Raw genomic sequence first — 17,475 nt, forward strand, 5'->3', positions numbered from 1 at the left:
TTAGTAACTAGTTTAGAAAGGAGTAAAATAAGGAGTAAAGTAAAATAAAATTAAAAGACTTATAGTATTTCCACAATCTTTAACTCGATAGTATCTCTCGCTAACCTCGATAGTATAATAGCCTTTATTCTATAATATTAATTAGCTTTATAGCCTAAAATTAGTTTAGAACTAGTAAACTAACGTCTTTAGTGAGAGAAGGGAGCTTTAGATCTACCTTCGATAGGTCAAGGTAATATTAGAAGTCTAGCTATAAATCTATTAGTTTAAATACCCTAAAACCACTTTAGAAGTAGTAAACTTATATTTTTCTTAACTTAGGCTATAATAATAATAATGATGAAGATAATAGAGATAATAGAGATAATAAGAACTAGCTATTTATTAATTTAGAGGATAGTTTTAGAGATAGTGGAGATAGTGGGGATAGTAGAGAGGATAGTGAAGAAGAGAAGGATAGTGAAGAAGAGAACTAGATATTATCTAGTTTTATAGAAGGATTATAGAAGGAAGATTCCGGATAAGTAATTCCGTAAGGGTAATTCCAAAATTACAAAGGATTTACGTTTTCCCAGAAAGTGGGGGCCAAAGTTATGTGACACTTATACTCACCTAGATGCTCCCTTGTGGTCACCTATAGTCACGATTAGATACAGATTACAGGTCACTACACCTAGGCCGAAAGCTCGCTACACCTAGCCCCACTTTTCTTTTCTGAGCTCACTGCACCCATCTCGCATTCCTACTTACTAATCATTGTATGCCATGGTAATAAGGTATTTTACCTACATACTGTATTTGTTTTGGCTTGTTTTCTATTCCTCACTATCACTACTATCACTATGGCGAATAGTAATCAACCTATCTGGAAGGACTATGAGCATCGGATGATCCATGATCTTATACGTTTTGACCCTACACCTGAACCGACCGACGACGCCTTTGAATTCGGGGAGCAGGGTGATCTCCAAGATCGTCACGCATCGATTCCAGACCCAAACGACGTAAATATATATCTGCATTGACAACATACAACTCTTCACCAACTAGTTTCTAACTATTTCTCTAGCACCCTGACCCTCTTCCAATGCCCTTAACAGATCGATCAACACATACTATATCAGCAGCATTTATTGAGCATGTGGCCTTGCTACCTGAGTATCCACAAACGCATAACGCTGGGTACGCATACGTGGTGAATGGACTGCGCCATAACCCGCAATGCGGGTCAAGACCTTCAACCCGCACCCGAACCCAACCCAGCGGGTTACAAATTTAGATTTGAAAACCCGCAAATAACCCATCTTGACCCGAATTTACATAAAATCCTGGTCTTGGCGTGTATAATTCGGCTGATTCATCTTAATTAAATACTGTTATTTATATATGTTCTGGTCATAGTCCTCCTAAGTTATTGACTTTGGCTCTAATCACTTGAAATAAAATGAAATTCCTCTATATATTAATTAATTAATATCAGTAATTAGTTATTTATATATATTTAGTAGGATCCGTCTAAAGGGTTACGGTGGAAGCGTGAGAATGTTAGAATGGCCTTTCTATTCTATAGAAATATATATCTAATATATAATAAAGGTGGTGTACCTTTTAGAGGAAACGTCTTGCTTTTATTATTTTATCTTATATATACCTTTAATTTTATTATTTCCTCCTATTAAATTAGTCCTTATACTTTATTTTATTATAAATATAAGTCTATTCGTAATTTATTTAGGTGTGGTGTCTATAAAATAGGATTAAACGTAGTAAGTTAGAATCAAGTTGTAAAATTTTGAGGGCTAAATATACTTTCGCGGGTTAGGCATAGGTTATATGCAAGTTCTAGATGGGTTTCGTGGGTTATATATAGGTTCTGGATAGGTTTTGTGGGTTATCGGTGGGTTTCGTGGGTTTTAAATGGGTTCTACGGGTTATACTCTACTTAATATTCCTACTATCCACTAATTATAGGACTCTTCTAGTCTAAGATAGTAATAAAATGATGAGTCTACTATATCTAGCGCTTGACTTCTATAAATGTCCTTTAGTAAGCCTTCACTTCTACTCTCACTTATCCCTTACTGTTCCCCTACCTCGTGATATTATGTCTCAAAGTCAGAATTCTGATATATTTTTGTCATCTCTCTATGATAATATAGATAGTGTTCCGTACCTCGCATTGGATCCCCTATAACTATTTACCCCTAAGCCTTCTAGCAGTTAGCGAATATTCGACCCTTTTGATTAAGACTTTATCTGGCCGTAGCCTCGCCTATTAATTCTATCCGCTTTAAAGCGCGTTGGCCCTAATCGAAGGAAGAACTACGTGCTTTATAATTGTATAATATATACTAAGTGGGTGGACTAGTGGATTGAGACTGACTATAGAAAGACTAGTAAAATCCGCTGGGATACTAGCTATTTAGCGGACTTATAGTAGCACTTTGATTAAGTAGTAGAGAGTTCTAATAGCTAGCCTAAGGTTATATATAAGCGCTGCGGTCTAATCCTTAAGTATCTATCTTTCACTAGGACTCCTAGTGGCACGAATCGATATAGTATATCTACGTTGATAAAGCATCTTCGCATCACCGTATATCAACAACGCGCGAGGAATATTCAATAAGGGGCTAGTATTATTAGATTTCTACAGGATATAGTGAGTTCTATTATATTTAAAGATATAACCTTAGAAATCGCTAATAAATATAATACTTTGAATAGAAGTATACCTAATCTATAAATAAACGGTTCACCCAAGAGGCCTAGGAAGAGAAGCTACTTACCTTCCTTATAGTCGTATATCTTCCCTTTCGGTTATTGAGTATCCTAAGTTCTATAACCTAATTTAAATAGCTCAACGCGCCCCTTCTAGCCTTGAGATCCCTTCCGCAAAGACTATTCGTCGTCGCCTATAAACTATAGTGAAGGAACGGCACTAAAGCATCCTACGAAAGCTCCCTAGTTATATAAAGATATCAATCGCCCTTAATTGTTGGACATCTTCTTTTTCTTAAGCATTTATGGCCATCACTAGCTATTTTATCGACGAAGATTAGTAGTATTAAGAGGTTCTACTTAGCTTTCAACCACTTTCCGGAATATACTCTAGTGAGAACCTTAGCGCTATACTCCTAGATATACTTATATAGCATTAGATTTAGGACCGAGTACTTACAATAACGGCCGATAATACATCGAATAATAATATATTAGTTAATACCTTATAGTAGTCGCTGTCGGATACAACCACTATTATTCGAGTTCCGTGCCTTGTATACGTTATCTAACTAAGCTTAAATAAGCTACTTAGATAGATAAAAGCGGAGCCTATAAACGATATAACCGAGATACGTTGGACGACTAAGCGGTCTTAGCTTGCCTATACGAATGCAAAGACAAAGAAGCGGGATATTACTCGGACATTAAATAAGGTAAATAACTCTCACTTTTCTCTCACTTCTCTCACTATACTAATCATCTATCTTAAATAGGTTCGTAACCTTGCGATCTATATTAATGTAAGCCCTTAGCGTCGTGATGCATTTTCTAAGCTCTAGACTAAAGTAACTAAGCTTATGCCCTTGTAGGATATCAAAACACGCTAGAACTCTATATTTCTAATGCTTCGACGAGCAAAGCGGCTCTAATTAATATTTAATCCCTTTTGTATTAAATATGATCGGACTGACCTAGTGCTTAATATAGATAAATAGCGTTAGATTGACTACCTTCTATAGATCACGCAGCCATTCTTTGACTTTACCCTTAAGCTATTAAAGACGAAGGACGCTACTACTCATTATATGTTTCGAATTTACAACAAGCTTTTTGAACACCTTAAGCGGTCAATGGACTAGCTTACACGGAAAAAAGTTCCCTAGAAAAAGATAATACGTAAGGCGCTTAAGGCTACGCGTGAGAAGCTCGCTAGCTATTATCAGTAGATGGATATAATCCAAGGGGATCTTTATACGGTTAGAACAATACTCGCGCTAGTAAATAAGTTTTAGTTCTTTATTATAAACGATTAGGACGATTAATAGCGCGATTAATATCAAAAGAGCTTTAAGACGGCTCTATCTCCCTACTAAGAGCGTCTTTATTCTTAGTAAGGCCTCCCTATCTCTTAGGCGTCAACCTAAGTAGGCTCACGTCTTAATTTAATACTTAGTGGAAGCAAACGCTAACTATCGTCGCCTAAGGACGAGGTAGTTCAATATCTTAATAGCGATATGTCTCTTTATCTTCTCTCGCTTTCTCCTCTTCCTAATCAATAATAGATACTATTAATATCTCACCCCTCCCATTTTGGAAGGAGAATTAACACCGCTTTCTAGCTATTACTACCCTTACCTAAGATATCCTTTCAATCCTAGTAACTAGTGCTAGAGTTAAACGTCTATTTAATACGGCGCGGGATATCTATTATTATCGCCGAGGACGCTTAAATAGCACAACAATCTAGGAACTAATAATATATCTTTATATATCAAGGTTCGACCTCTAGGAAGACTCTTTTACATTTTTGAAAGAGTTTTTCACTCTTAATGAAATTAAAGCGAGCAAAGAAGAAGAGAGAGAGTATACGCCTAATCAGTTTAAGCTAGATCCAATTAGTGATAATGAAGAATAGGATACATAAGAGGGCGAGGATCAGGACGAAGAGGAGCTTCCGCAGCCAGATAATAGTGATAACGATGAGGTAGATCTCCCTTAATTAGAAAGCACTTAGGCACGCCGCGTATCTAAAAGATCGCGTAAGCGTCCTCGGCAAGAGGATAAGTAATAGGCATATCATTAGTGATTAATATTATAAACTAATTAAACCTCAATTTCTAACGGCCGTCAAAAAAGCCAGTACCATAGCTTAATAACCCTATTTTCTGACGGCCATCAGAAAATTAGTGCTATAGCTTCAGGAATTCATTAGCCCTACATCACACACTATAGTCATAGAAAGAGGCCTTTCTTATAAGTCAAATACCTAAAAATACAGACTAATACTTCATAAATAATGCTAAGATAAGGACCCACCTAAATAGGTTAACGTATTTCACAAGCGAGCGGCTCACACAAGCGAGCGGCTTACCTCAAAACACCATAGTAAATGCGATATTTAAGAACACAATATTTCAACAACTACAAGTTTATTCTATTTAGCTTTCAGTAATTCACTAATTTATAGCAAAAATAGCCTAATTTAGGGGTCTGGGATAATTTAATTATCATATCACTACGTTTACCATAAAATACAATGTATTTAAGCTCTCTAAGCTTGAAATATATGTTTTCAATCCACTACATCTTGAAAACTTTCGAGACCTTCAAAATACTCCAGACCCAATATAAAGAATATATTTATACAGAAAGACTTTACGAGAAGCTATAGTTGTGGATATATCAAGTTGTTATTTATCGCATTTACTATGGTGTTTTGAGGTGGGCCGCTCGCTTGTGTGGGCCGCTCGCTTGTGAATTACGTTAGGTTCGGGTTGGGTTGGGTTCGGGTTGGCGCGGGTTTTGGCGCAGTCTAGTGGTGAACCTCGAAAATATTAAGCCCCACCAGGCGAAAGACACACTTAAATCGGTAGGGGTCGCCTTTAAACTAGTTATTAACTGGTTACTAACTAGATAGCCGGTATAGATCCAGTACTCGTTTAAAGGCAAAGGTGCAACATCAAATGTTTTTAATACGTATCTTAGCTGCCCAACAGAGAAAAAACGATATACATGCTCTAGTATTAAGCGCTGCGAATTCCTTGACCCAGAGCTTGCTAGAATGGGTCATCTTTACGCGGATGAGGCGCTTTTCACTAAGATCGCTCAAGCCAGGCGACGGATAGAGCACACCGAGGATTTTGGGCTACTTCAGCGCGCAAGTACAGCGTAGGTAAACTAATTAAGAACTAGTTAAAGACTAGTTCTACGCTATAATCGATATCACTAATACTTTACTAGTCTATACTATGCGATCCAGGGGAAGTTTACTACAGAGAGAGCTTGTAAAGCGCAAACTGAAAGTTGTCGGCCTACCTTTGGCACGTACGATAAGCAGGTAAGCTCGCTCATTTTAGGAATACTAGTGCCAAACTATTTATTAACTAGTTACTAGAACATTAGTGGTGTTACTAGCTATTATGTTGGGTGTTTTAACGCAACCTGGGAGAATCATAAAAAGCATTTCCATCAGTCTCTAGTTGCGAAAGAGAACTCGATAGATATACCGCTTCTTAAGAGTCTCTTAAGTACCACCTTTGAAGCAAGCTCGAAAACATGCGGTGTTATCGAGCCACAGAACTCTCGAAGGACAAGATGCGGCAAGAACTAGTTATCAACTACTATATAGCTAGTTTCTAACTAGTAATAGGAATGATCCATCCTCAGGGCCAAGGCTCTATCCAAGATCATGGCACGTGCGACGTCGTTTTCTACACCTTTATCCCATACGATATAAGGTCTCACCCATATGCTATCTTCTACTTACGTGGGGTCCATAATCATCCACCGCCACCACCTACGAAAGCTCCATGGTCAATTGCAAGCGAAGTTCTTGATGTTATTTGTAGGAATATGAACCCGGACCTAACACTAAGTGAGTATAATGAAATACAACTAGTTAATAACTAGTTATTAACTAAATTTTAAGGCACATTTCTTCGAAGTCCTGCGCTCCGCGAATTCTGCGAGAAAAAGCAATGTCTTACGCTATCTTAGATTCACTCTAGCTTCGCTAAGAGTGATAAAATTGCAGCTATGATTTGGAAACAGCGAGCGTTACACTACCCATTAGGAAAAAATCTAGTTGGTGTCCGTTATCAAGTTCGAGTTGATCCAGCATTGAAGGTATAGTATTAACTAATTTACTACTAGATTGAAACTAGTTTCTAACTAGTTCTACTTAGCAATACGTCCGCGAAACCTACCACACTACCCATGGGACATATATCTTTTGTGCATTCTATGTATAGATGGTATTTCTCGCATCTCTTGACGCTATTGAAGTTGATATGTCTTACAAACGGGTGAAAGGGGTGATGAACGAGGTCATTTTTGCTACGATGCTACTAGACCATGGAAAGAGTACGTGGAGGTCTATTTGACTAGTCTTTAATTACTTATTAACTAGTTCTCTAGTTATGACACTATTCCGTGTCTTCACGGACCAGGAAAACCCTACGGTATATAAGTTCATCTTTCAACGAGTGTTTGAACTAGTGTCCCAGGCTATTCAGAGACCCGTCAAGTTCTTTTCCATTCATGGTGAAGGTATCAAGGCTATAGTTGGTGATATGTGTCTAAATTAGATGTGTGGTGAGTTATTATTATAACTAGTTACAAATTACTCTCTAACTAGTTACAACTAATTAAGGTTTAGGAGATTTCCTCCAAGACCAAGACCCCTATAGACGTCCTCGAAACTGGCAGCTAACTTATATTATGATATTCTGTGCTATCCATTTTATACGAACGGTAGTTAAGATATACCCTAATAGGCTAGATGGCTCTCATATTGATGCCCGCCGACGCTTAACTGATCTACTTTCCTGTCAATCCTCAAGCGATTATCACACGTTGCTTAACTTGATCGTGGGCAAGTAAAAATATTAACTAGTCAAATACTAGTTACTAACTAGTTATCTAGACCACGACCCAAACCTACGAGGCTGGGTTCAGCATAAGAGATATCCAGTAATTGCTGCTGGTTTATGTCAGGCTTGCTCGGGTATAAACCCTGAATTCTTTCAGAGATTTCGGCCTCATACGAATGCTGTTGAGCAAAGCCATTGGAAATCGTACTTTCTCGGGGTTTACGACACTCTTTTAGGTGCAGTGATGAAGTAAGTTCAATATAACTAGTTAGAAACTAGCCTCTAACTAGTTATAAGGTCACGATTCCTTGATCAGCGAGACATCGATCAATTCTCTATTCGAGAGAGATTTGGTATCCATTATGGCTATCACGCTGATAATATGGAGACTCGTTTCAGTAATAGTATACAGCGCGAAGAGCGGAAAAGACTAAAAGCGGAAAAAGAGCAGAACGATCGAGACAAAGCGCAAAAGGACCAAGATGATATCGACGATCAGATTCTCTGGGAGGCCTCCTCTTTAGGTTTTATCGTTGGTCGGTATAGGTCAAAGACACCTAGAGGGTCAAGATCTAGAGTATCTACGCTAAATCGCTCTCAAAGTCGTTCTCAGTACGTGCCCTTAACTAGTTACCTACTAGTTGCTAACTAATTTATAGAACCCCCGCAAGTCCTGAGCCAAGCGGATTCAATCCCCGTCGCACTGCTACGGTAAATGCGTCTAATGACGATCAATATACTGAGCTTAAAAGCCTTGAGCTTAAGCGAAGGCACCAAGAGATAGAGGATGATATAGAGGAACGGCGATTAAGGAGGGAAAAGTTGGAATTAGAAAATCAGAAACTGAAAGTAGAGCTAGAGCTTTTAAAGAGTGGTAGAGAACTAGTTAATAACTAGTCTATTGTCTTAGTTGTCTCTCGGAATCACATTGCATAGTGAAATAATGTAAAGGGTAAGGTATGGTAAATTGAAGAAAAAATTAGTGGATAGAGAATGTAAGGTAATGTAAGGCGAAAAGCTTTGCAACAGAAAGTGAAATTTTGTTTGTAGGTGTTTGCATACCGTCACGTGCCTAGGTGCAGCGACCTCCGACCCTAGGTGCACTGACCTGTAGTCACGATTAGATAAGGAATGAAGGATATATGCCTCATTTTTCAGGCTAGTATCTAACGTAAGTCACTTCACGGTCGACAGTAGTATCGCTTGCACATATACTACTCAGTGGGAGCTTCCGTGATATATACCTAAAATGACACTGGTAAATCTATACAACCCGTAGACCGACTCTCATCTGCCCTTGTCCTCCCCGGTTAGCTCGCAAATAATATGGAATGAAGCACAAGTTTCTCCGCTCCCCAACCACCGCATTCCGAGATTCTACCGCAATTTGTCTATTCCAAGCCGACGTATCTAGCTCCCCTGCAACGCCATTTTCAGCGATAATGGCCACATATCGGTCAGGCTGAGACCGCTGTTCTTCCCGCAAAGGCGCTGTGGAATCGAATATGGTCCTCTGTATTTCATGCCTTAGCACCTCGCTCTTGATCCATTTTACGTGTCTGGCCGGTTGCGTTACCTTGAAATGATGCTGCTCCCATGGGTGATCAGCATCCTCAACACAATATACAATTGGTCCCCGTGTAACATATGCCACGGGCTGCATAGCTAGAGGATGGGGTCGGACCACGAGTGCTTGCATGGGACAAGAAAATCGGAACTGTGGATTCTGCTGCAGCCACTCTGTGCTCAAATACAGATATCCGTCTCGGACATCCAGCTGCTCGGGGCGAGGGGTAACCTAATTAACACTGATTAGCTCCGGGAAAAGAAACACGCCTGAGTGAGAATCATCCAGGAGCTTCTTACCTCCCATGATTTCGCCCAGCCAGGAATCCTCAGCCGTAATCGCAGATCAACCGGTGGTCCTTCAGTCCGTATATCAAAATTCACATCACCATTCCACGGCCAATCAGTTCTCTGCTGGACTTTTACTGTTGACCGTGATACTTTGAGACTCAAAGTGGCTGAAGTATATAGATGCACATTGACCACAGCACTTTGGTCCTTCAGAGTGTGACTCCAAAGATAGCCACCAAGGAAGCCCAGAGTTCGAGTGACATTGGGCGGACAGCAAGCGCATTCAAACCACTCATGGCGCTGCGAGATATCTTGGTCCGAGGAAGCTAACTGGTTGACGTAAGTGAAGGCCTTTCCATCCAAGCTCATACCTGTCAAAACTGCATTGTAAAGGCAGAGTTCCATGATATCCGCGTAATGACTGTCTAACTCCACCTAATATACCTTTTTAGTATTTGCCGCATTATAAAAATTTTGCGAGGTAAGCCATACCTGCAACAGCCGCTCAGCTAGCATCATGACCCCAATTGCAGCACAGGTCTCAGCGTAGCAACCGCCTTCGTCAGTGCCTTGGGGTAGGGAGTAGTCAATCCCAAAGCCTTCCCACTTTTTCACGGACCCGATGCCACCCGTAGCATATGACTTCTTTTCTACCATGTTGGACCACAGCTGGTGTACAGCAGGCAGGAATTTTGCCCCGATTCCACTGGTAGGCTGATTGATTCGGACTAGATCGGCGACTGCTGTGAGGAGGTACATAGCACGGACTGAGTGCCCTTCGATTGTCTTTTGATCGACGATTGGTGCATGTGCTTGTTGATACCTTGGAAAGTTCATTAAATGATTCAATACAATCCATTTTGGGGCCCGTAGTAGACTCGTACCAATAGCTTCTTGCAGCGGGGAAGTACATGGGCAGGTCGTGTCCACTTTCACCGCGGGCCTCTGCCTCCACGTCATAGTAATGCCGTTTTTCCTTTCCACCTCGGGGGTTTCCTCTCTCTTCGATGAAGAATTGGGCCAGCTGAAGATGTTTTGACAAGCCTGTGGCTTTATAAAGGCGCAGGAGAGCCAGCTCAATCTCGGGGTGACCAGGATACCCGGGGAGTTGGCCTTCCTGAGCCCCAAAAGTCGCTGCCAGAAGATCCACATATTTGAGAATTGGCGACAGCATGTCGTCGTTCTTGTAGTAGAGGCTGTGAGCGAGGGCGGCTTCAATGAGATGGCCTGCATTATAACTGTAGTAAACATTTTTTGTCAATATTCACGGACACAGAAGAGGCAGCATAGGAAGGAATACAGTTCATGCATGTCTCGCAAATTGGTGAAGCGCTTCCCCGGCTCAACGACAGAATAATGAATATTGAGGTAGCCGTCGGCGTGCTGCGCTTCTTGAATCATATGCACTAGTTCCTTGACTGCTGCGTCGATCTCGTCGTCGAAATGATCCGTGAGCAAGTAACAGGCACCTTCGATCCACTTGGCAATATCGGAATCCCAGAATTGATGGTTCGGAATCGGATAGACCGTGGGAGGGTCTGAGTAGCTAGGATGCCATTTGAGACGGAACGCATCATATCTACCAGTCCGCTTGAGCATCTGAAGTTGATGCCGCAATGTTCGAACTCGCACCACTTCACGACGACGTGCCCAAAATGAGTCCTCCGCGAATGTCGTCGCAACGAAACTCTCTTGTGGGTACTCCATATTGTCCCAGTTCTGTTCTCATCTGGAAACGGGAAGAGGAAAGAGGAAAGCTCCATTAGACCTTTCGCAAACCCGCATCCCTTATACGTGCCTCGGATCTGGGAGCCCCTCACCGGAAATGCAAGATCGGAGATTGAGCGATCCCGTTCCACAGTTGCCTGCCTGGGGAACCCGAGAAGGCTCTCCGACGGTGCTTGAGTGTATACTCCGAGCGGGACGTCCGCAGGGCAAGACTCCGGTGGAGTCGCTCCGGTGGAGTCGCTCCGGCGGAGTCGCTCCGGCGGGGGGAACCATACCCTGCACCGACAAGGCGTTGAGCTTGTCGTTTGCTGCTGCTACGGCCTTGGGAAACCCCACATCTGGTACCGCTTAAGCTCTGAAATTCTGGGGATCCGCACGCACTCCAGACAGGCTCTGGCCCCCAGATGTGGGGTCCCGATCCTCCGGTCGCATTGCTGGTACATATATACCACCGCCAAGGCAGATCGCGTGTCAAAAGCACATGAAAATGTATCTCGTTCTCACATTTGGGAACCTCGCTCATAATTCATGTTGAAATGGGTCTTTTGGAGAGGTTTCTTCCTAAAGATGACCGGTACGAGTCCTCAGCAAGACTCCTGGGGTGCTAACTCGGCTAATGTCCACTTTAGCTTCGCGGCATTGTTGCTGTACGGCATGGTCTTTTCGACCTGTTTTAACGGATACGATGCTGGCATCATGACAGTCATCTTGGCCGATGAACAGTTCATCCACTACTACGGTATTAATGCCGCCAAGTCCGGTCTGGTAGCTGTGATCCCATGGGCGATGACCGGTAAGTAGTTGAGCTTCCCAGGTTGGCTTGTTTGAACTCATCTGACCATGATATTTGATCAGGCGTGGCCCAAATCTACCTAGGTGGTACACTCGCTAGCTGGCTGGGACGTCTGTGGGCTTTGCGGATCTCCATTTGCATTATGATCATTGGAGTGTACGAAACCATCATCTGGGATGTCTAGAGAAGTTGACTGACACCGATATAGAATAGTTGAAGTCGTTCCAAACAGCTTTGGTGTTTTAATCTTGGGCCGACTCCTAACGTGAGCTCTCTGGATCGGTAGTACGGAAAGTATGCTGACTTGCTTTTAGCGGTCTGGGATTCGGTTGCGTCTACATCGCAACCAATCTATACGTGGCCGAGTGTGCGCCCACAAAGCTTCGAGGCAGTTTTGTCGGTACTGTGTCACAGTTTGGCTATCAGTTGGGCACTCTTATAGCCTTTTGGGCTGGCTACGGAATGTCCTTCCACAAGTCCCCCTATAACATCGCGTGGCGTGTCTCCAATATAATCCAGATCCCGATCGGCATCACCTTCATCTGCGTCTCGTTCTTGTACCCCGAGAGCCCCCGGCATTTGCTAGAAAAGTACCCCGAGACGCCCGAGCTCGCTTTGAAGGGTTTGAGTCGGCTGAGATCAGGATCCCCGACGGATGAGCGCATCCGTACCGAATTCCACGAGTTGGTTGCCTCACATGACTTCCGTCGCCGATATGATCCGGGATATATTGGGCTTCTCAAAGACAAGAGTATGCGGAAGCGTCTTGCCTACGGATTCTATGTCGCCGGTCTTCAGCAGGTATTTTATTTCTGTACGTTGAACACATTGAAAGGGAACTGACACGGTTATGTATAGTGTGGCGGTATCGCGTCGCTCACCATGTATGCTACGCTTATTTATGAAAGTCTCGGATGGGACGCTGGTTCGCAAGCACTGGCTATCAATGGCATCCAATCCGTCCTACAGCTGCTCATTGTGCTGGTCAACACCTTCACCGTAGATCGGTTTGGTCGACGAGGTCTTCTGTTGACCGGCTTCTCGATCCAGACACTGGCGCTGTTGGTCATGGCTTCTCTCTGCACCGCCTTTCCTTCCAATGGGAACAGAGCGGCTGCTATCGTGGAGGTGGCCATGCTATTCATTGTCGGCTTGACATACTGCTGGTCCAATGGTCCCATCCCACCTGCAATTGTCTCGGAGATTTTTCCCCAGCATGTTCGAGACAAGGTGAGTCGGAGTTGACTACGGAAAAATAAAACAAAAAAAAGGCTGACCATTTTTCATTCTAGGGCTTTGGACTGTCGATGCTCGGCCAAACCTGCTGGCTCATCTTGCTGACGGAGTCTTGGCCATCGTTCAATGCTGAAGTTGGGGGCAAGAGCTATTGGCTCCTGTTTGGCCTCAATATGATTGCCGGGGTAAGCTTGATATAGCCGATTTTCATTTTGGAATACAGCTAAACAATTCCCAGCTATCTGTCTACTTGATTCTCCCGGAAACGAAGGGCATTTCTCTCGAGCGGATGGAGAAGATCTTTGGAGGCGTGGATTATGTCGAAGCAGGCGAGATTGAGGGCTCAGAGAAGCGCGAAGTCCGGGCATCAGTGACCGATGATGAAGAGAAAGCGCCAACGAGCCACGTGGAGGATACTCCCACTGTCTTGAGGTTATAAGATTAAATTCACATTGACACAGCAAAACTTTCAGCTACGCCCCTCTCCAGGCCCAGCCAAGAATAACCAGGAAAGCAGCATAGGAGTTTCCGACCGCATTGCATTGATGGGATGTTAGTCTGGGAGGGAGCAGCGAGAAGTCTGTGGTTGAGTAAGCACCATCTCTGTTCATCCAAAGGCGACTTGCGACTGTGGCGTTGAAAATGAGACTGCCCTAGTCAAAGTCTTTGGGGGTTCATTTAGTATCAGCTACAACAAGAGTCAGACCCGACAGAGTAATCCAGGCTGAGTAGATGGGGATCACGGTTACTGAAATAAAGATAGAGAGTATGATATTGCTATATAAGCGAAAAGACGCAATTGAGGGACTTTTATATGTTAAATTTGTCCCTCATCTTCATTATACGCTCCTCAACGACAAAACCTCCTAGAGCCTGAGTTAACCCTAAGCTGAGAATCTTTTTAGAAAGTTGCTCATACACTTTCCGTACACTGTTAGTTTGTAGAGTTGAGGAAGCCCACAGAGACAAGTCAGCCTTGTCTGAAGCGCCAATAAAGTGATCATCTAGGCAGGAACAATTATCTGTTGAAGACTAGCTCATGGCTTGTCCAGTCTGGACCCCTTGGAAATATATTACATTGGATATAGAATGATATTACCGCCCCCATCCATGTCTTGGATGATCAAGGATTCTAGTGGTTGAATTCAAGAACTGTGCGGACAATAGAAATTTAGGGTGCGAAATTTTATATAGCGTAGGACTATATGAGGCTGTGATGGACTAATAACAGGTTGGTGGAGGATCTGATCCCTCCGAAGGTTTTGCAGTGAAAATGGCCACTTAGTTCCTAATCATTGCCCCGCCTGGTTTCTTGATTTGACCCCTAGTACAGTAACTCTTCCTCTTTCTTGCTGCTTCTTCCCTTATCGCAATAGAAATTGATAAGAAGAATAGTTCCCGAAGCTTAAAAAAGGTGCATTGTGAAATGATCGTTTAGTGTAGAGCCGACGCAGAAACCTGGCTATTGAAAATTGATTTGCACCCCCTTCCCCTTGAAAAATAGAATAAAACTCAAAAATAAACCAAGTACAACTGCCATTTTAAGTAAGTGGTATGTCAGCTCTACCCGTTGTCCTCGCTAACTAGGGCAAGGCAACAAAGTGAGCAGGGTTTGATCCAATAATTGAGCTTAGAGTGCTTGCGGCAAGGAATAGTTCCCGGATGGCAAAGTTACACAACTTCACAGGCCATCGATATGGAGTAAGCAAGGCAATGAGCGAGTAACTATCAATTCCCCTCAAAAGTCTTTTTGTCGGCCAGATGAGTCTTCTAGTCTCTAAATTCCGAGTAGGCTGAGTGGTATGTTTAAGGAACGGACACTGCCACCTTTTTTACCTCGATCCGAACCCAGCGCGGTGATAATTAGCTGAATATCATGAAATTAGGCCTACTGGTGAAAATGGGCCTACCGGTGCAGCGCACCCTCACCGGGAGGTGGGGGTCGCTTACGTAGGCACTAATAACCCACTTCCGCGGCCCCACTGAACCAGCACTTCCGAACAAAACAAATCTCGGTAACAGCTAGTCCCCACGCACACCTGAGTTTGGTTGGGGAGCGTGGGGTTTGAGCGCTGCAAGGAAAAGCTAAGCACTCTTGGTGGAAAGCTTAGAGTACTCCACGTGCAGAAAACAACGACGTTAATAGGATTTCAGGAGACAAGGATGATAATAGGATTCTCAAGTATAATTAATGGGAATGGCAGTATCTGCTCTCGGAGATTCTGCTATAAATATCTATATTGCCGCTAATAGCAATGAAAGGATTCACTTAAGATTTCCACTGACAGTTTCACTTCACCATGGCGTCGCAAGCACTTCTCTTCGTACTTGGTCTTGCAGCTGCTGGACAGGCCGCCCGTCTGCCTGAGAGCTTTAAGGATGTTTTCTTTGGCTGTCAGGGCGATGAGACGGCACCAGAACAGCTGCATTTCAACTATGCGGGTGACAGTGGCATGACGATCAGCTGGAATACAGCGACGAAACTTCAATTCCCCACTGTCCGATATGGACAAGGCTCGCGGCTCGATCAAATTGCCTTCTCACAGGTGTCGGTCACGTATCCCACGTCGTCCACATATAGCAACCATGTGTTTATCGACAATCTCGCGCCGGACACAGAATACAGTTTTGCTGTGCACTGTGCTGATGAAAATGACCGTCATCAATTCAAGACGAGCCTGCCGGCGGGAAACCCTCGCCCATACGCTTTTGCCTTTTTCGGCGACCTGGGAACCATCGGTCCTTTGGGTTTGACCGATAACAAACAGAAGGACGCTCTTAGCCCTAATGAAATCACTACGATGCAGTCTTTGAACCAGTTCAAGGACCAATTTGAGTTTATGTGGCACGGTCAGTCGCTTTTCTCATTTCCTATTACAGTAGCACTGACGAAAGGGCTGGTTAGACGGTGATCTCGCTTACGCCGATGATTGGCTCAAGGAGGAGATTGATGGCTTCTTGCCTAATACCACAATTAAGGGCGGAGCTGCAGTATATGAGGCCATCTTGAACGCGTTCTACAATGAGATGGCAGGAAATGTTACCATGGATCGCCCGTACATGGTTGGCCCAGGTAATTCTATACCACTCCACGGATCAGCGGGGTCCATATCAATCCAATGGCTTGAAGGGCTACTAATGCAACCACCCAGGCAACCACGAGGCAAACTGTGATAACGGAGGCACCGGTTCCTACACTGAGAGCATCTGCATGCAGGGCCAAACCAACTTTACCGGCTTCCGAAATCACTTCCGCATGCCCTCTGAGCAGTCCGGAGGCCTCGAAAACTTTTGGTACTCCTGGGACTATGGTATGGTACATTTCGTTCAGTTCAACACCGAGACCGATGTGAGTCTGGACCCTGGTGCATACACTTCGGGATCCTCCTGCTGATTACCTAGTTTCCTGATGCCCCAGACCTTCCTGGCGGAAGTGCCGCGGAGAATGCTGGCCCCTTCGCGCCTAACGGCACGCAACTTGAGTGGCTGAAGAAAGACCTTGCTTCCGTTGACCGCAAGAAGACACCTTGGATCATTGTCGCCGGCCATCGCCCTTGGTATGTTGACGATAGGAAGTGCGACTCGTGCCAGGCGGCTTTTGAGCCAATTTTGCTGGAGTATAATGTTGATATTGCTCTTTTTGGTCACAAACACTTTTATGAACGATTGGCGCCTATCGACAATGGGGTCCCTGATCCAAAAGGTCTGGATAATCCTTCCGCTCCGTGGTATCTTGTAAATGGTGCTGCTGGTCACTTCGAAGGCTTGTCGTCCCCGAATACTCCGTTGGAGAACTATACAGTCAAGGTAATTGACAAAGTTTATGGATGGAGTCGCTTTACTGTTCACAACTGTACCCATATCACACAGGACTTTATTGGTGAGTCTTCTCAAGCATCCCATGTATCGGATTCAAGCTCTATTCCTAACCTGGCTCTTTGGATCACATTAGCCAGCGCCAATGGCACTGTTCTAGACACGGCCACGCTTTATAAGGATCACTCTGGATCCGCAATGAGATAATACCTCAGACCGCAGTGGGTGTCTAGCAGACAGTGGAATCAGATGGTAGGATCTCAGTCCATCAGTCAACTGGGACCATGAGACGTAAAATACCAACTTGAATATTCATGCAATTTTAATTAGTTCTTTGGCAAATGCAATGATTTCTATAAAAAAGGAGTGGGGAAAACTGTATGCGGTAGGTACATAATATTGAGGGCAGAGGCATCGGGGGCAAAAGTCAGGGCCCCAAGGCATTGGGAATGA

General features: G+C 43.6%; 4 protein-coding genes across 4 annotated transcripts; 3 read left to right on the forward strand and 1 right to left on the reverse strand.

The window, feature by feature from the left end:
* Positions 1-7,974: 7,974 nt before the first annotated feature.
* N7498_011016 (uncharacterized protein) lies at positions 7,975-8,307 on the forward strand (the record flags this gene model as incomplete). The annotated part of the gene is made up of 2 exons (XM_058458072.1): positions 7,975-8,128; positions 8,252-8,307. 2 exons carry the CDS (start codon positions 7,975-7,977, stop codon positions 8,305-8,307), a joined length of 210 nt encoding a protein of 69 aa, XP_058304971.1.
* A 549-nt stretch (positions 8,308-8,856) lies between these two features.
* N7498_011017 (glycoside hydrolase family 127 protein) lies at positions 8,857-11,156 on the reverse strand (the record flags this gene model as incomplete). Its single annotated transcript, XM_058458073.1, has 5 exons — positions 8,857-9,390; positions 9,459-9,884; positions 9,942-10,272; positions 10,334-10,687; positions 10,750-11,156. The coding sequence occupies 5 exons, from the start codon at positions 11,154-11,156 to the stop codon at positions 8,857-8,859; spliced, it is 2,052 nt and encodes a 683-aa protein (XP_058304972.1).
* A 557-nt stretch (positions 11,157-11,713) lies between these two features.
* Positions 11,714-13,645, forward strand: N7498_011018 (uncharacterized protein; the record flags this gene model as incomplete). The annotated part of the gene is made up of 8 exons (XM_058458074.1): positions 11,714-11,751; positions 11,807-11,970; positions 12,033-12,126; positions 12,179-12,235; positions 12,285-12,771; positions 12,829-13,200; positions 13,263-13,391; positions 13,445-13,645. 8 exons carry the CDS (start codon positions 11,714-11,716, stop codon positions 13,643-13,645), a joined length of 1,542 nt encoding a protein of 513 aa, XP_058304973.1.
* A 1,861-nt stretch (positions 13,646-15,506) lies between these two features.
* On the forward strand, positions 15,507-17,229 carry N7498_011019 (purple acid phosphatase family protein; the record flags this gene model as incomplete). Its single annotated transcript, XM_058458075.1, has 4 exons — positions 15,507-16,056; positions 16,112-16,279; positions 16,359-16,555; positions 16,609-17,229. The coding sequence occupies 4 exons, from the start codon at positions 15,507-15,509 to the stop codon at positions 17,227-17,229; spliced, it is 1,536 nt and encodes a 511-aa protein (XP_058304974.1).
* Between the last annotated feature and the right edge of the window lie 246 nt (positions 17,230-17,475).

Source organism: Penicillium cinerascens, assembly GCF_028974065.1.
Source record: "Penicillium cinerascens strain IBT 15544 chromosome Unknown scaffold_4_segment0_segment1, whole genome shotgun sequence".
Classification (NCBI taxonomy): domain Eukaryota; kingdom Fungi; phylum Ascomycota; class Eurotiomycetes; order Eurotiales; family Aspergillaceae; genus Penicillium; species Penicillium cinerascens.